Below are 20366 nucleotides of genomic sequence, written 5' to 3'. Positions count from 1 at the left end.
TTTATTATTTTGATATTTTGCACAAGCTTGATAACTTTCTGTAGAAAAATAGCTTAGATGTATGAAAATAATAATGTGAACAACGTAGGCTCTTTTTCTATTTAGCATGCTCATGGCTTGTAAGAGAGATAATCATGATCAATATTCTGATACCTTCCATTATCAAATCTATCCAGGCTGCCATTTTAACCGGGCAGTCTTTATAATGCAATAATCATGCGTGCATGCAAATGATTTTCTCACAAATTGATCTACGCATATGATAGTGTAATTAAATCGTAGGGGTGGGGCAATACTGCTTGAGTTTGGAGAATGGCCAGAGCTAAAATGGTTTTCACCCAAAGTGCTGTTTCATTAACATGCCTTGCTTTAAATGTCTTTGGCTTCAGTATATTCCATATTTCTTCATTTCTGTTTTTCAAACTATAACATTGCTTAATTACTTTGCTGAAGTGGATCTGGATTTTGTAGCAACCAAAAATAGGCTGTGGGTGGTTAATATGATATGTGCTGAATGAACATACTGTTCTTAATCCCAATTATAGAGGCAGTAAAGTGCTGTCATACCACCTGACATTTCTCCATTACTGTTATGCTTTAGATAGAGACAAGGACTTCTACATATGGGAGTTGCACAGTCCATATAATCATCTCAAGGTCACATTGTCTCCAGCTTCCTTTCTTTACATTTGCAAGTTTTTTCTTTCTTTCAGTGGTTCACTTATATTAGAATTAAAGGATGCCTTGTTTATAGTGGAGACATCTGGAGAAAATAGCTTGGCTTCATTTAGCAGTTCTATAGGCAGCTATCAACATTTCTCATCAGGCAGCATTCTGTAATTCCAGCTGATGCTACGTCAGAATGATTTATAAATTTAGTGTAGACACTGGGTGTGAACATTCTTGTTAGATGTGGAAAGGACACTCTTGGCAGGTCTCATGATTGCTGAGAGAAGATACAGACATTAGTAAATTCTTCCATTTTAGCAGTTGGTTCAAGCTAGGCTCTGATTGCCAACCAAAGGTACATTCCAGAAAATGAAAGTTTGATCTACGGCTTTAAATTATATTTTGTTGACCTTTCACTAGTCAGTAATCATATATAATAGAATAGTAATAGTAGTAAAGTTGGAAGGGACCTTGGAGGTCATGTAGTCCAACCCCCTGCTCAGGCAGGAAACCCTACACCATTTCGGACAAATGGCTGTCCAGTCTCTTCTTAAAAACTTCCAGTGTTGGAGCATTTACTGCTTCTGGAGGCAGGCTGTTCCACTGATTAATTGTTCTCACTGTCAGGAAGTTTCTCCTTAGTTCTAGGTTGCTTCTCTCCTTGATTAGTTTCCACCCGTTGCTTCTTGTCCTGCCTTCAGGTGCTTTGGAAAATAGCTTAATTCCCTCTTCTTTATGGCAGCCCCTGAGATATTGGAATACTGCTATCATGTCCCCCCTTGTCCTTCTCTTCGTTAAACTAGACATACCCAATTCTAGCAACCGTTCCTTATATGTTTTAGCCTCCAGTCCCCTAATCATCTTTGTTGCTCTTCTCTGTACTCTTTCTAGAATCTCAACATCTTTTTTACATCGTGGATAAAAATAGAAGATTCTCTTGAGCCATTCAGAGATAAATTGAACTGTCCCTTGATAAGGCCCTCACTCAACACATTCAGTGAAAAGAAGCCCACCACTCCTCTTAGTGCAGGGGTCTCCAATCCCTGGGTTGTGGCCTGCTACCAGGCTGTGCGAGCAATGACAGTTTGTACTCACGGGTAAAGTTCTCCTTGTATGAGCACAAATGGAGCTGTACACACTTGCAATGCGCCCCCCTCCACTAGCAGGGAACTGTCCCCTCTCCCCCCTCCAGTGGCCCGCTAAGCCAGAAAGGTTCGAGACCGCTGTTTTAGTGCATATAAACTCTGAGGAAGGGGGAGACAAGCCCCTTATACACAGGGATCCTGTTCCTGCTTCACAATCATGGAAATTGAAAACATTCACAATAAGATCTTTTAAATAAGAAAACTTCATTCATTCATTTATTCATTAATATGCCTCGGTGGCATACAATAATATACTAAAAAAGAATAATTACAAAAACACTATAATTACAACATTAATATTATTTTTATAAAAATCCAGAAGTGCTAGGGAAGAGCATTAGATGCTACATACAATGTAGCCGCCTCATTAAATCTCCATTTCTGTGAGACCCTCAAGCCTGTGGACATAACCAAGTTTTAACAGACTCCCAGAAGGAAACTGCCATTTAGTATTCATATAAAGTAACAAAAATAAAAAATTACAAATAAGTAAAACCTTTACTGAATTTCCTGAGATCTGGTCTCTGTTTAACAAACATTGAAACATAAAACGATGGATAAAGAGATTATGGATAATGAAAGCCACTTCTGTCTTCCTCCCTCTCTTGGATATTATACATATCAGGCATATGCCTGTACTTAATCTGCGTATTTTTCTTCAGACTTTGAAGAAAGTTTAGAAGACAAGCCTCATTTTAGCTTCTTTATTTTTTGGATTCTTTTGTGCCTTGTTTCCTTTCATCTGATTATATGAAATATAGGTGCTGCCGACAGATAATTAGGATTTGTTTTATATATGCTTTGTTACTTGGGTTGCCATTTTGTAATTATTTCGTGCCTACTTTTGTACTTGTGCAATTTTTATGTTACTCTTATTGATGTCAGCAACCCAGAGTTGGTTGAAGTCAAACAGCATCAAAATTGAATGAATGAATGAGTGAAATCCAGAATATCAACCATTTACTTGTATAAAGTCTTTGTGACTATAGCCGATATCCTATCAAGGAAATGCTAACTTGTGATTGGATGCCCCATAGTTAGAAAATTTCCCCACATGCTAGCTGTGATACCTTGCCTCTAGAATCCTTTAGTCTTTTTTCTGCTAATGAAGAATTTTATCCAATTTTTTTTTCCTTTCTGTACTGTTCAGACACATTAAGGATTGAGGTTTATATATTATCACAAAACAGCAAATACTTTGACCTGGTATTATAAAGCTATGTGGAATTTGCATACACTAAGAGACTGAGATTAATTTTGTTTGCATGGAAAGACGATCAGTTTCACTGCAGGATACAGTGGTGGGTTTTTGTTTTTGTTTTACTTATTCCAGGATAAAGATGTTATTCAGTCATTATGAACCAACTTTTGAGATCATAAGAGAGTTAGAAAGAAAAGTGCACAGACAGATATTAAAAATAAAGGCAAGGGGAACAAAAAATTAATGTGTGAAGTTATAGGTTTTCTAAGAAACGGTTCAGCTTGTGACCTGCAGGTTGCATATTTCTATGACTGACATAAATCAAGCCAAACATAATGTGGAATGCCTGCTATTTTCTGTACTGAATAAAGAAGAAAGTTTAAAAGAAAAATCATATATTGATAGCACCACTCTTTTCCCCTTCACTGAATGTGTATGTATATAAAATTTCTATAGAAAATATGATAGGAAGTTTACTATATGCAATAATAAAAATCATATAATATTGTTGCTCACAGAAATAGATGTTGGCATTTTTATCCATATATTGAATCCTTCCCAAGGACCTGGGATAAGCATATGTTGTTTGATGATATTAAAGGTATCCTCACAGGAAGTAAAACTGCCTTTTGCAATGGTGATTTTGCTAGTGCTGAAGATCTTCAAATGGTACTCCAGATGTTTAAAGATTGCCTCCAAAACACCTATTACTGTTGGTACTATCTTTGCTGTCTTTTGCTTCAGTTGTTCTACTTCTATTTGCAAGTCTTTGTATTTTTTTTAACTTTCTTCAGTTCTTTCTCTTTTATTCTACTTTCCAGGTATTGCTTCATCACTATCCAGACATTTTTGTCTTTTTTATCAATAATTGTAAGTTTATATGGCAGGTGCTTGTCTGTTTGAATTCTAAAGTCCAAGAGCACAGATTCCTCCAAACAAATTGTCATATTATAGTTCAACTAGTTTAACTAGTTCTAAAAAGGAAAAGTTAGCTTGCATAGAATAATGAATGCATATCTGAAGCAAAACTGAGCTTAATTGTTTTAGAATGTACTGGCCAAAATATTCACAAACTGGCCAATACTCCTGAATTGTGAGTAGGTAATGCTACATCAGGCACAAATTCAAGCAAGACAGATTATATAGTCTATATATGTTATCTCTCTTACCAAAACACATTACGTGAAAGTCTTAATTCACCAAAGCCATGATAGGCAATGGAGATCAAAGTCTATGAGTACACTGGTGTCTATGGCATATGGAAGATTGTGACTTGAATTGTAAAAGGAATAACATTTAAACAGCTTGGAATAAAATGTGAAGTAAGAAAATAATGTTTGGTGTCTCTGAAACTAAGAGAAAAGAGAAAAGAATATGATAGATTTCAGCAGAGGTAATCTAAACTTGTGGAGTGAAGTTGATGCATTCAGTGCAGGTGTAGGTTTGCTTAATGAATGAAAAGGCTAGAATATGTGTCAGAAAATATGAATTGGTATCATATAAGTTATTGGGTGCATATGAAAACAAAAATCCTCAAATTGGGGCAGTTGCATGTTCTGCCTCTGAATAATGAGAGCAGAAGAACTAGGAATGAGCTTTAAGAAAAAATTAGTGATGTTCTGAATGAAAGAAATATGGTAGGAAAAATTATTCTGCTAGGAAACATGAATGGATGAGTAGAAATAAAATGATTAAAATGAGAGAGAACTAGAAAAAGTGGGTCATTTGGAGACTTAAGAATGAAGGACAATTGAATCTGTTGAATATCTGTCAGTAAAAGGATCTAGTTTTTGTTTGCTTGTTATATAATTTGTTCTTTAAAAATATTCAACTATGTGGAAAGAAATAAATACAAATCTAAAATCATGATTGATTTGATATTTTATGTTGAATAATTGTGATAATTAGGAGATAAAAAGATGATCACAGAGTCACAATGTTGGAAGTAACAAGATCTTGAGAAAAAAAAGACATGAAGGAAATGTGTAGAAATTAAGGTAATAAGAGTGAAAGTAAAACATCTGCATAAAAATAAAGTATAAGTCCTATATGAACAATTATTAGAAGATATAAGCATCTCTCAACATAATGAAAAGAAAGTAGATGTAAGGAACAAGCTATTTAGAACTGAGTAAAACTATTATATAGAGTGCTAGTGATGCGAGTGGAGTTTTGCTAATAGGAAGGATTAGCAAAAAAGGATGGTACAAAGTAAAAGAAGCTGCAAATAAGGAAGAATGCACATGATTCCTGCAAAAAAAAAAAATGCAGCAATATTTGTATAGATAGAAAAGATCAAAAAATATAGTCAAAGAGATCAGAAAGTTTGTAATAAAAGAAACAGAAAAAAACATGGAATGGTTTGAAAGTGAGTGAATTAGCTAAACAAGAAGCCTCCAATCCAGTGAGTGGAATAAAAAGTAAAAGTAATAAAACATTTAGGATGTAACTTAAAAAGAAAATTTTGGAAGGAGTATTTGGGAGAAGTGTGTGGGAAGGATCCGAATATATTAAGGGTGGAACAAAAATGGTGGAGCAACGTCAAAAAATGTTAAGGCTGCAACTGTAATTGAAGTAATGGGGAAAATATACATACATAATATGGTTTGTTTATGAAGTATCTGTGCAACTTGCTTAATGTGTGTGAAGACTATATTAGTGCATAATTGGAAGAATGCAATTATTGATTTATTCAAATGGAAAGTAGCAAAACATAAAGCAGAATTTGTTTGTTTAGTGTGCCAGGAAAGTCTTTCCTAGAATTCCTAGCCCCCTCCCAAAAAAATTAGGTGCAAAAATTAAACTCCCCACATCTGCTGTCCAATTTCTATCCCTTTTAAATATCTTACCTTGACTACAGGCTGAAGACTAGAGGAACAGAAGCAAACAAGGAAAGAATTTTTTGTGCAGCTTTTTTCCTTGAACTGGAGAAAAAAAAATGCATCTCCAAAAATTTAGTCAACTAGGACTTTTGCAACAAAATGGAGAGTACCAGATTTATCTGTCCATCTGATTGCTTATAGAGCCCAGCTAAGACTTAAAGGCTAGATTGTAGACTGCCTCTATATTATAGAGATCCTTTTTACAATATGCAGTTTATTGAGGTCTCAGGATTGATTGGAATAAAAATTAATCCTGGTGCTTTTGCAAAATTTTAACATTTTAATTCTATTTGGGACAATGCTTTGTTTTTGTTTTTTTCACTACAGATGGAAAGCCAGTGTCACTGTCTCCAATTGAATCCCAGCCCCACAGCCCTCATTACACAGCCACAAGTCAACGTGAAAGAGAAAGCCTGGAAGTTCGCATGCGGGAAGTGGAAGAGGAAAATCGTGCACTACGCAAGCAGCTCAGTCTGGTCCAGAGCCGGGGCATGTCCCACCGACGAGGCAATCACTCAAAAACTTACTCCATGGAGGAAGGGACTGGGGACAGTGAGAGCCTCCGGGCTGGCATTGTGGCAGGGAACAGCTCTGAATGTGGACAACAGCCAGCAGTGGAGAAGTGCGAGGTAGGCAGACGATTTCCTAGCTAAGCCATGTTTCTAAAAGCAAATTGGCTTGATGCTATTGGAATATCTCCACTAGCTTTTGAATCTTGACTGTGACTGCAGCAAAGACAAAATGAAGTACATGATAGGGACAGAATCATTTGCTCACTTTGTTTGTCATCTTCTACAAATAGGGAAAGAGAAAACATATTTAACAAAAACCACATGGGTCTCATTTAAGGTAGGCACATTTAATAGAGTCAGTATGGCTATTGACTTCATCAGAGTGGCAAAAATGTTTTTTTCTTTTTTAGATTTTTATCCCATTTTTTTTTTAATGTACAATTCAAGGAGGTAAGCATACCAATTCTCCTTCCTCCTTCTATTTTCTCCACAATAACAGCTGTGGGAGGTGAGTTGGGCTGAGAGAGACTACCCTTTCAAGTAGTCCAAACAAGAAACCGATATTACAAGTACTAAACACAAATTTGGTAAAAGTATCTCTTCTTTAAGGAAAAAAAGTTGTACTAATAAGAGATGCTATCTGTTTACTAATACCCAGTTTAGTGTTACAGAAATATAAGCTGTACAAAATCTGTAATTAATGTAACAAAACATATGTGACAGTCTGTAAATAGAGTTAACATAATAAATATGGTATTAAAGAGAATCTTGAGGTATGGAGAATATATTTTAATTGGTGCTGAAAAATATTTAAATATAATAGGAGCATAGGAATTGGATACCTAAAATCTTATGCTTAGAATACACTAAATAAAAAAAAAACATTTAAGTTCTATGGAAATTCATAGTATGTTTACAAAACTTCTATTGTTGTCTCTAAATCTCAGAAGACGTAAACATTGTAAAATAAATGGACCATGCTCTGCTGTGTGCTGGAAGAGCTTTGGACCATCAGTGTTCTTTACTCTCAGTCTATAACCTACAATGAAATGTTCACAAATGGTGGCAGAAATTAATAAAAAGCAGATTTTAAGCTGTTATATATAATCTGAATAATATGGAAGTTATTGTAATACAGTTAATGCTTGTTTCCTCCTGGTGTTTATCCCACACAATTGCACAATCTATTTTTGTTCCCATAGTTCTTATTATGAAGCTATCAATGCATAATACGAGACAGACATCTCTGTAGGATGGAGTTGAAAAAATCAAGATAGTGGCCACAACAATGCAATTAAATCTCCACTTGTTTTTTATGTATGTTAACATTTTGTACCCATTTGTTGCCCACCTTTATGGCCAACATCTTGACCTTTTTTTAACCATATTTGGAAGACATCCCTGCAACAAGTTCTTCGTTTAACAGTTGACTTGTCCCAGAGCCTGACCTTGATTAGGACTGAAAAGGGAATGACTCACCTGGCTTCTAGTCCAACACTTTAACCATTATTCAATCTTAGCCCTCTTTATTATAGCAATAATAAAATATCAATTATACTCTTCTTTACCTTCTCTATACAGGTAGTCCTCAACTTACAGCAGTTCATTTAGTGACCATTCAAAGTTACAACAACATTGAAAAAAGTGACCTATGACAGTTTTTCACCCTTATGACCATTGCAGCATCCCCATAGTCACATGATCAAAGTTCAGATGTTTAGTGACTGATTCATAGTTATGATGATCGCAGTATCCCAGGGTTATGTGATCACCTTTTGTAACATTCTGACAAGCAAAGTCAATGTGGAAACCAGATTCACTTAACAGTCATGTTGGTAGCGCAGTGGTTAGAATGCAGTATTACAGGCTAATTCTGCTGACGGCCAACAGTCAGCAGTTTGGCAGTTCAAGTCTCACTGGCTCAAAGTTGACTCAGTCTTCCATCCTTCTGAGGTCAGTAAAATGAGGAGCCAGGTTGTTGGGGGCAATATCCTGACTCTGTAAACCACTTAGAGGGGGCTATAAAGCCCTATGGAGTGGTATGTAAGTCTAAGTGTTATTGCTGTTAACAATTGCAGTAACAACTGTGGCAATAAAGGTCATAAAATGGGGCAAAACTCACTTAACAAATGGCTCATTTATCAACAGAAATTTTGGGCTCAGTTGTGGTCATAAGTCACATTTCATTTTTATACTGTAACTTAGATATATTCAATAGTCTTATAGAGTAAGCAAAGGATAACTCAATAAACAGAAGTATAAATAAGCTTTGGAATTAGCCCTAGGCAGCTACTGGAAAATACGTTGTGTAATTTTGCAATGGGCATAGTAGAATTCCCCCTCACAAAGAATAAGGAAACAATTCCAAACACTCAGCTGAACTCTGCAACAGAAACAAATTGTCTTAATAGTTTCAGATCTGTATCCCCCAGCTTCTAGAGCGCTTTTAGCTTTTTTTTAAAAAAAAAAAAAATCCTGTCCCACTCTCTTTGCTGTAACCCTGAATGATGCAGCTCTATGTATACTTGTCTGGGAATTACCGTAGTTTCACTGAACACAGCAGCACTGATTTCCAGTAGGATTATACTACAAGAGTTTGCTGAGTCACATTTGTCAAGAGAATAGTTTTAAAAACCAAGTGCTCATTATTTATCCTTCTGAATTAAAAAATAAAACCATCTTTATTCACAGCAATTCAAGTCTTCCTGCATTGATGAAGGTGGATCCTTCATTGCACTGGCTGTATGAAAGAGATAGATTGGGCGCAAGTATAGAATAGCTAGGTCTGTGTCAGAAATTCAGAAGCTCAGGAATTCAGCAAATCAGCAGGACAGGAATTTCTGCCTTTTTCTGGATGTGGGGGAGGGTTGTATGTTGTAACAAACTTAGCATTACATTTCTTGCAGAACATCTTTAAATAACCTAAAGGTTGTTTTCTTTTTTCCTATTATGACCTGTGTTGGCTTAGAATGCACATTATTTTCTCTGCACTTTTTTTGCGGATTTGACTTTTAGTCTGTTAGCAAACTCCCATGTTTTCTTTTGTTTGAGATGAAATATATTGGATTGAATTACTATTGTTATTATTATTGATTAAACTTAAATACTACGTGACTAGGTGGCTCAGGACCCAAAGATTCAAGGGAGTACAAGCAATTTTGGACAAGGGAATGAATGACTGTTAAAAAGTTGTATAGATAAAATGGCCTTTGAAATTCTAATATCTTTTACCAATAAATTACTCACCGTAGATTAGTGTTATGCTGTAGGCAATAGTTCTGTACAAAAGGAAACTTCCTGATGCTTGCCACACAACCCTTTCTTAATTATTTTCAGTAGTGAAATGGTTCTCACTTTGTCCTTTCATGAGATTCCCAGTAATTCAGTAGCCGATTGGAAACTTAATAGAAACCTCCCTATCATCAGAATTGCCTCCAGGGTTTTTTCATCACTTATCCTATTACTAAAAATGCCAGTTATGTGTTTATATGAGAGACTCATGTTCATTTTCCCTGTCAAGGATCTATTTCCTATAATCAGCAATTATTTGAGCTGAATTGTTTTATATATATATTGCAGTTCAAGTGACAGCTGTGTAGAGTAGACAACTTTAAAATAAGTCACTATTACACTACTAATTTTGAAAAATATTTCTTCTGGCCTATTCCTTGACCACCTTACATAATAATTCAGTTAAAAAACAAGAGAAGCTACAGATAGTCCTTGACTTACAGCAGTTCATTTAGTGACTGTTCAAAGTTATAACATCACTGAAAAAAGTGACTTATGACTGTTTTTCACACTTACAATCGTTGCAGCATCCCTGTGGTCATGGGATCAAAATTCAGATGCTTGACAATTGACCCATATTTATGACAGTTGCAGTGTACCGGGAAGAAGTGATCACCTTTTGCGACCTTCTGACAACCGAAGTCAATGGGGAAGTCAGATTCACTTAACAACTGTGTTACTAACTTAACAACTGTGGCAAGAAAGGTCATAAAATGGAGTAAAATTCACTTAACAACTGTCTCACTTAGCAAAATAAAGTTTGGGTTCAATTCTGGTCGTAAGTCAAGGACTACCTACATTTGACCGAATTTTATAATTTTCAATGCAGCATTTTAATGATCATGTTTTCTCCATTCATATACAGTATCTACCTTAACAATGATCTTTATGGATAAATTACTGTGATTCCAATTTTCTGTTTGTGAAATTATCTAAGAAGACAACTTGTTAAAGGCATTAAAAGGTTAAATATTAAAAAACATCAGTGGTGGATTCAAGTAGGGAAGAAGCAAGATTTTAAATAATGAACAAGTGCTGAAAGAGTTTTTTGAGACTGAAGAGACTGAATTAGTTCTTTGCACTGACTGTTATTATAGAAGATGTTGGAAAGAAGTTCATATGGGATGTATTTATTTTAAAGCAGGGAAACTGAAGTGTTACATCAAAGATAAGGAATAAATCTTTTAGCAATTCACTGCTAGGATATACAAAGATAGAAGATACTGTTCTGTTTGGGGCTTCCCTGCAGGATTCCATCAGGTGATAGGAAGTTAGACAAGATGGATCTTAATATCTTTTTGTCAATGAATGAAGATATTTATTCTTACTAAATTAATTATTACATTACTTGATATTCTCAAAACCACACCCTGGGATCTGACCCAGTGGTATCTGCTCTTTTAGTGGCTCCAGCGTAAAGTAATTAACATTAGAAAGAGACATTCCCATTCTTTGGTAAAATTATTTTCTTCCATATTTAAATAAGAAATGGTAAAATAATCTAAAGGAAAGCTAATCTGAAAGATTTCAGGAGGAATATGCTGGCTAGTTCAGACCTTTGAAGAAATTTTTCTTTACCTTGCCATTTTTGTCTTCTATATCTCTCTTTTATAATGATTTATTGAGAAATAAGGCATTGCATGTTCAAGGGGATACAGGTAATACACTGGAACTGCAAATTTAATAGCTAGGTGCAAGAAAAGATACCAATTTATTCAATAATTATGTCAAATTTTTAAAAGATTATATTGCCATAAGTTTGGTTAGAAACCTTCCTACATGTTCACACTTTATTTGCAAAGTAGCAGCATAAACACACAAGGAAGAATTGGTTTTGAGGAGGATTACTTTGAATAAAAAAACACTCTGTCCACATAATTGAGGTTTTGAAATTGAGAGCTATTTATTTTTTATTATGAGATCAGAAAGTACCAGGTTCAAGTCCTCCATTGAATGCTGAAGCTTGGGTTAGTCACAATGTCTCAGCAATTGATCTGCCTTCTGTGAAGTTAAAATAAATGATAGTCTCTTTGAATGTTGCCTTTAGCTTTTAATGGTAAATTGAGCTTTAAATGAAGAAAATCACCACAACAAGATATGGAAGATCATATTGCTGTATAACAAGACTATGGTCCTAAATGAGATATGCTAATGAAAAATTTATTGGGATTCTTCCATGGAGATTGAGAAGAAGCAGGAAGTGCAGGGTCTTGGGTTATGAGCAGATTTTAGGTTGAACAATATTCTTGCAGCAGCCAGTAATTCTGTCTTGGTTCTGCTCACAATCACTTTGCCAGGGATGCCCATTTTCTCATGAAATCTTGCATATGGTTTATTTTTCCCCCAGAACTAGTATCACCAGCTCTTCTGTGCTGACCAATTCCCTAAACACTTGCATAAAATGGCACTATACATATGCAGGATTATGGTATTTGGTTTTTCCAAAAGAGTTATTTTTTTTCATTCACGCTGGGTGGCACGATTAAAAACAGGTACAGTTTCAATTGCACTATAACGGCTATCCTCTTGATTTTTTTTTTTTTTTTTTTACTATGCCTTGTGGACACCTCTGTCTCCTTTGAAATGGAGATGATTTAACTTGTTTCTATCTAAGCTAGTACCAAAATATAACGAATATTTTCTGCATAGTATAAAAAATAGCATAAGACTTAAAATTTTAGGGAAATTATGTCAGTGGTACTTCACATATTTTAAAATATCAGGAAGAGTTAAACATCAAAAGCCTCAAACTGACTAGACTGCACTGATTTTGCTAGATTGTGATGATCTTTCTTCTCCTTGCTTTCATTGTTTGTTTCTCTGTCTTTTTAGACAATCCACGTCGCCATTGTATGCGCTGGATACAATGCCAGTCGGGATGTCGTCACTCTCGTCAAATCAGTCTTGTTTCATAGGTAAAGCCTCTTTATCTTGCTTCATGCTTTTTTTGTAGAAATGATACAATGTGCCTTTGATTCTTCATAGTAGAAATGATGGTCAGTGTACCAGAATCTAGCTAGATAGCTTGCTTCTTTTAAAACATTTAAAACTACATAGTATGTAAAATATATTTCTTACCAAATTATGTTGCTTTGTACTGGCTCCTCTAAATTTCTGTCAACATGCACAGAATTTAATAATGATGCACTCATCCAACCATTAAAAAATGTGACTAATGGTTATGAAAACTTTGCTTTTAGAAAGTAATCTCCTCATTCCTTAAGCTTCTCTGCTTCCAACCTATTCCTAACTTGTCACTATTTTAAATTTCTTCCTGGGTTTTTTAAAAGACTATGATTTTATCAGAAATGTGCCCAAGTTTTTCTTTAGGTTTATTTTTAATGAGTTAAAAGCATGGATTTGAAGTGGGAGAACTGTGGAAACCAGCACAGCTAAGTGATAATATCTAGAGAGTTTTTACTGATCTCAAACATTCAGGGTTGAACTGTGTAGTCCTTGGTGCTCTCTGAGTTTGGTTGCTTGCATGTGGATGTTTCATTACCTGACTATACAGGACCTTGCTCTACCAGTGCTGGTGGAGATGTGGTTTTCCCCCCTTGGTAATGCCTTCATTAAGTTAGTGAATGCTGGCTGCAAATCTTTGTCAAAAAGATTTCAAAAAGCTTAGCAGGTTAGTTCTTAGATGAGTTAGATAGCAAAGGAAAAAAAAAATCTCACAGAAAAGGGAAGCAGAAATTACTTTTGTTCATTCCATAGGCTCAGATTTTCCACACTGAATTAAAACTGTAGTTACAATTTTAAATTACAAGTTAAATTTATAAATTAAACATTTTTGAATCAAAATAAAATAAAATCCAGTACCTATTTATGCGGACTTTTTCCTACTCAAACTAAATTTGATTTGATTTTGTTTTGTTTTACCTTAAATTGCAAAACATTTTTAAAGGGTTCTTTTTTTAACTAAAATCTAATCCTTCAATCTCTAAAGTACAGTACAGATCATTGATTTCCATTATCTGGGAGTAGTTATTTTACCATCAGCACTTGTCTTGGAAATAATTAAGGTTACAGGGAAGGAAGGAAAGGAAGGAAGGAAGGAAGGAAGGAAGGAAGGAAGGAAGGAAGGAAGGAAGGAAGGAAGGAAGGAAGGAAGGAAGGAAGGACATTCTGTGCACCAAAGGGTTGTCAGATGCAAATCATGAATTAAACATTCTGGTAGATCTTCCACAAACAATTAAATTAGTGTTGCCCTCAAAAATGATTGTTTGGAGGTTGACTGAAGTATAATTTTATTGTAATGCTATTGTAGAAATTGGCTCAGAGAGGTCTCATCCTCCTCTTTGAGTAGGGCAGTCACAAAACTTCCACATAATTCAGTTATGTATCAGGCTAAAGAAAGAAGAAGAGGTAAATAACTTTTATTTTAAAGTGACTAGACTGACTTGGTCTTTACAATCAGAGTGAGGAAAAATAGTGAAAGCTCTGCTCTTTAACTCTTAGATGTTGTCATGATTCATGAACATCAAAGAGCTTACTAACATGTGAAATATTTCAAAAGGAAAATGTAGGTATTTTCAGATTAACAGCATTCTTTCTGCTTTTTCTGATTTGTCTGATTTTAAACATTTCATTAATCTTTCTGATTAATAGTCCCAATACAGTGATGAAGATAAATGAAAAGAAAATAATTTATAAGCAATAGATTTAAAGAAAAAATATATTCCCCCTTTTTCTTTCAATATGATGCTTTCTGTTTGTTCGTTTGTGCTATACCAGGGGTTCCCAACTGGAGGTGCGAGATGATATTCCAGGGGGTTCGAAAACTTGGGTTTTCAAAATTATAATGTATATGCATAATTTGTTGCCATTATTTCGAACTTTTGTAAGGGGTGTGAGAATATATCAGAAGCATTCTAGGGGTGCGGGATATAGAAATGGTTGGGAGCCGCTGTGCTATATATTTAGGTACTGAGCATATCATGGTTTGTTGAAAAATCTCCATACATATTATATTTAGAGCTGTCAAGTTTTTCTAAAACACTTTTATTAGAGTTTTTATTAAATAGCATTATCAAAAAATATTTAACTGAAAGAAATATCCTTGCGAGTTTAAGAACTCATTTTTAATTAAAGTCTTTTTAAAACTGATCCATGTGACTGAGTCTTTACAAAGAAGACTCTGTGACTACTTTGCCATTTGAACCTAGAATGTGGTTGCTCCTACCATAGAGTAACTGTGCATATACAATATACACAACATATATTTTCATTTAGTAAGGACACTCAATCTCTAAATGGTCTTTTAAAACATAGTATGAAATTATATTAAATATTATAGTCCTTGATTTATGATAATTGTTATGAATGAAGAGAAGATACATCATACATGTCTGAACTTGCTTTAGAAGGCTACCTTTATTTTGAAAGAAAATCTGCCTTTTGAGTATCAAAACCTGGCTAATGTCTTTGAAACAGAATTTCTTCCTGTTTGTCTAAAGCCTGCATTGGTTGATCTTAAAGCTACATTGCAGATTGAATTACTATTCTTAGAACGTTATAGTTGTGTTATATTATAAGTGAAGATCAGTCCTAGCCAGGGTCAGTTCTAAGAAAAAAGTATAGTATTTCAGTATATCAGCATCTAATAGGAAGGGTAGTGTTCTGAGTTCATAGTGATGGTAGCAGATGAGACAATTCCTATGTACAGTTTTTATTGAAAAGATTCACAACAATAAAGTTATTAACTTTATTGGTTTGTACTCTCTTCATAATAATGAGTCAGTCGTATCTGACTCTTGGCGATTCTATGGGCCAGGTCTCAATATCTTCCAATTTTGTTGAGTTTTTCTATGCTTTGCTAGTGTCAGCTTTGATACTCTCCAGCCACCATGTTCTTTCTGGTTCTCTTTTACTGCTAACTCTTCTAAATATAATTGCTTTCTCCAGTGAATTCCCTTGCATGATATGGCCAAAGGAAATGAGACAGTTTCTTGATTTTGCCTTCTGGTGACATGTCTGGTGTTATGCGTTCCAGTACTTGCTTGTTAGTCAACTTTGCTGTCCAAGGACTACTCATGAGACTTTTCCCTTCACCACCGCTCAATCAATCGATTTTCTTCCTGTCTTCCTTTTTCAAGGTTCAACTTTCACAACCATAGGTAACCACAGGAAACACAATAGAGTGAACTAACCTATGTTTAGTTTTGCCAGGCTCATTTCCTTGCTTTTCTATATCTGGCTCATGTTCATCATTGCTGTGCGACCCAGTGCAACCTGATGTTTTATTTCTGTGTGCATTCACCACTTTGAGCTCTCTATGGTCCTGGGAAAGTGGATTTTCCCACAGGTTCTGTCTCTTCACTGTCAATTTCTATTTTGATGTTTCCCTTCCGTGCAGTGGTCATGAGCTTTTTGATGTTCAGAAAGAGACCAAAATTCTTACTTTCTTCTTGGATTTTCTTTATCAAATGTTCCACCCTATCTGACATGTTTGAGACCCTTTCTGTAGAATTTTCTTAATGAGTTTTTTGCGGAGTAGGTTGCCAGGTCTTTCTCCAACCCGGTAACTCACTTTTTGACAGCTGCCCAGGGACAACAACTGCTGCAGGCTGGTTACTCTGGGCAACAACCGATCTGGTATGGAATTCTTTTTCTGTTGCCTCATCACGGTTAATGGGTTTGTGGATGCTCTTAGTCTAGCTGCTTAATTGAGACCTGTCTGGCTTGGGTATACTTTCAGGTGATATACATCCAGAATAATGCTTAACCGAATACACACACACACACACACACACACACGGTGACAAGGGGTTATCTACATGGAGGAGTTCTGTTAGAGAATTTTAAATTTCTCTATTGGTGAAAAAATAAATCAGAAGCTCTCACAGTTGACTGCATTTAGCTGATTCGAATAACTTTATATTTATATAAAAATATTTACAATACTTCTTTACAGCAACATAGCTTAATGAAGGCTTCTTACAGAGAGAGACCAGAGACAAAACTTTAGACTGGAAATCCAGCTCCTAACTCAATACTCTTTTTTTTGCACAGACTCAGTAGCACTTTCTTCCCATTGGCTGACTTACCACATGACTCTTCCTGTTCATGAATATTCCAACAAGTTCATAATAATACATGCTGAGATCGAGATTTTACAAAAGATAAAGTAGGGAAAGGAAGATAGGTATTTATGTCAACAGTAACCTTCCTTCTATTTTTAAAGTCTTAATTATTTTTAAAGTTAAGGTCTTAACTTTAAAGCTTAATTCTGAACTGTTTCACTTAAAATCCACATTTTCAAGCTTTTATTCAAGCTTTACTCTCATAGATACCCATTTAACTTTACAGACTGTCATTTATTTGTTTATTTTGTTATTTATCTGGCAGCTATATACTGTCAAAACAACAAAAATTGCCAAGAAATACTGTATTGGGAATTCTTGGTCTTTTAATGGAAAGTGATCCTGATAAGGCAAAGTGACACATTTTCCGCAGGACTTGCCAGACGTTCTGCACAGCAAAGCAACTTGGTCACTTTGGTTCACCATTAGAAAAGTGATGTCCAAGTTATTTTATGAATTGGCTCCAAAGGAATGCTTTGTTTGAGTCTTAGAGCTTTGACAGATTTATTTTATTCTTGCTACTATTTGGCTTGTGGTTATATTGCTTTTAGAAAGTATACATTACTTTTCCACTAAGTAGATGTGCTTTAGGTAATTTCATAGATTAAAAAAAAATCTTAATTCTTTTTAGCAATACTCATATGTTAATGTAAGTAATCCGAAGAATAGGAGAATATTGCACAAAGCTCTGGGTTTTCTTCACATTATTTTGCCCTGCAAAAACAGGAGACCCATGAAATTCTCTCCAGGCTTTCACAGGAATGAGCATGAGGCCACTCAAAAAATGCATTTGGTTCTTTTTGAGCCCTCTTGCAAATTTCTGGAAAATAGCTAATTTTGGATAAATACAAAACTTTGGGAGAACCAAATGAAGTTACTTAACTTTGAGGCATAAGGTACTCATTTTATCTCTTAAATTTTTGAAGCACTTCAAGTGTTGAACAGATATTTTAACCCATCCACTCTAGTAATGCCATGCCATCTCCAAATATTCTGTATCTGGCTTTTGGAGACCAAACATACTAATTCAGATGAGTCCTAGAACAGATGAATGGCTTGAATATAGACATGCTAAGTCTGGGTGCACCTTGAAGCACTAGCAATAGGAGATGAAATATCCTATACAGTATTCTATGCTCTTATGCTCACTAAACTATGCTCCATTAAAGTAATGGAGGAGGAAATGGCGATGTCAACGCTGCAAATATTGTATATTCTTGCTTTGACAATATGCAGAACTGTCTGGTTTATGGGGTTAATACAGAGCAGAAGGGGGGGTGGGGGTAAAGCCCGGGAAAGAAAGAGGAAGGAAACCTTTGACCTTCACACTAATTGGATAATGTGATATATGACAGCTAATTTAGGGGGGGAACATGCTGATAGTTTAACTGCTCAGAGGAAGAGAACTTAGATCTTAGCATAAGCCTCCGTTATGCCTGTGCCGACATTTTGTACCAATCAATGACTTTTAGGAAAATAAATGCCTGGAAGTTCTTTGAAGTGTTTCATTAGCCGGAACCATAACAGGCATAATTGGAGAGGTCAGTCTTTGTCTCTTTGAGGAAGAAAAAAATCATATGGATGAGCAAAGACTGTGTTTATATTGTGAGCAGAGAGGCTATTTTGCCTAAATATGTTCAACAATTAGAAATACCGTGCCCATAAGTAAAATCTTCTAATACAGTGGTTCTCAACCTGTGGGTTGGGACCCCATTTGGGGTCGAACGACCATTTCACGGGGGTCGCCAAACAATGCAGTCCGCCATTTTTCCCCCTTTTCCTTAGCTGTGCTACTCCCTTTTATTCTATTGGCTTTTGAAAGCCAATAGAATAGACTCTCTTGAATAGAGTCTAATTCTATTGGCTTTCAAAAGCCAATAGGAATTGTCCAGGCTGTATCTGCCCTGCTGAGCCCGCCAAAAGTCCCATTCTGCAAACGGTGCTGCACCAGTTGAGTAGTCCTCGACTTACGACCGGTTGAGTAGTCCTCGACGTATGACCAGTTGGGGGGTCGCGGCATTAAAAAGGTTGAGAACCACTGTTCTAATACTTTCTAAGAATTCTTGACTAGAGTTTTCATGGCTTTTCACCATTCTAATAATAGAAATAGCACTTAGACCTATATACCACTTCATAGTGCTTTACAGCCCTCTCTAAGCAGTTTACAGAGGCGGCATATTGCCTAAAACAGTCTGGGTCCTCATTTTACTGACTTCGGAAGGATGGAAGGCGGAGTCAACCTTGAACAGTTTAGAATCAAACTTCTGGAGTGAGCAGTGAGTTAGCCTACAGTACTGCATTCTAACCACTGCACAACCACAGCACCACCAACATTAATTATGGAAATCAGAGGCAGATCTATATGTTATCTGTACTAGAGTCCAAAATTTAAAGTAATTTCATGGCTTAGATTTTACCTCTTTTCATTATATTCCCATAGAAACATCTTCTTGCTTCTATTCAAATGGTTTGTGAGGCCCCTCACTTTTCAAAATTTCCCAAGCTTCTTGAGTTGTTTTCCCTTTGATGATTCTCATCCATGGAATCCTTCCAAGCTCTAAATTTATTAAAATTAGCTCTCTTAAAGTCCAGGTTTGACTATGTTCTATTGTTTGTGCTTGCATAATGTTGAATTTCAATATTGCATGATCACTCCCCCCCCAAGGTTCCTGTTAGTTCAATATCTTCTGTTATTTCATCTCTGTTAGTGAGAATTAAATCCACTATAGCTGATCCCCTAGTTCCCTTTTCTACTTTTTGGGAGACAAAGTTGTCTGCTAGGTTTGTCAGAAACCTTTTTGATCTTCCACTTGGTTCTTCCCAATTGATGTCAGGGTAATTAAAGTCCCCCATTATTATTGAAATGTGCTTCCTACATACTTAGTTAACTGACTAGCAGAAAGTTCATCTATTTCCTCTGTTTGGTGGGTGGCCTATAGTATATACCTATGGGAATGTCATTTCCCCCCCTCCTTTTATATTGACCCAAACACATTCAAAACAGTTTACATCATTGTTGTGCTCTATTTCTATAAAGATGTAGTTATTTCTTATATGTAGTGGAACTCCATCTCCTCTTTTATTTGGTCTGTTTCTTTTAAATAATTTAAATCCCTCTAGCTGTATGTTCCATTTGTGGGTTTCATCCCACCAAGTTTCCGTAATGGCAACAATACCATATCTACTTTCATTTACTTGAATTTCTAATTCATCCTGTTTATTGCTCATACTATGTGCCTTGGTGTACTCTGTGCGAAGGGTAACTTACTGTTCAATGGGATCATAGAATACCTTCCTTGCCTGTCCAGATCATTAGGAAAAAAGTCTGTTCCTATATAGCAGATGACACATCCTTGCCCATAATTTTAGGAATAATGAACTTTCCTTGTAGAGCTCAGATTAACCTTATCACCTATCATTCTATTATTCCCAACCTCTCTTCACATCCATCCTTTTTTAAAAAAAAAAAAAAAAACAAGTTTTATTGATTTTTTTTTATTTTTACAAGGTGCTTGAGAAACAACGTGGTGAGGGGTAATCAATCATCCAAGAATCCACAGGAGGACTTAAAGATGCTTATT

General features: G+C 35.6%; 1 protein-coding gene across 2 annotated transcripts in view; it reads left to right on the top strand.

The window, feature by feature from the left end:
- LARGE1 (LARGE xylosyl- and glucuronyltransferase 1) overlaps window positions 1-20366 on the top strand; it is a 405761-nt gene that overhangs the window by 173189 nt on the left and 212206 nt on the right. For both annotated transcript variants that reach the window (XM_039353059.1, XM_039353060.1), the window contains exons 3-4: window positions 6225-6526; window positions 12533-12615. In XM_039353059.1, the coding sequence (XP_039208993.1) occupies window positions 6225-6526; window positions 12533-12615 (385 nt within the window). The remainder of the gene's footprint in view (window positions 1-6224; window positions 6527-12532; window positions 12616-20366) is intronic.

The sequence above is a fragment of the Crotalus tigris genome, unplaced genomic scaffold (assembly GCF_016545835.1).
Source record: "Crotalus tigris isolate CLP2741 ecotype Arizona unplaced genomic scaffold, ASM1654583v1 scf7180000018491.14276545383:2951260, whole genome shotgun sequence".
In the NCBI taxonomy this organism is placed as follows: domain Eukaryota; kingdom Metazoa; phylum Chordata; class Lepidosauria; order Squamata; family Viperidae; genus Crotalus; species Crotalus tigris.
This window is presented reverse-complemented; position numbering and strand designations above follow the sequence as displayed.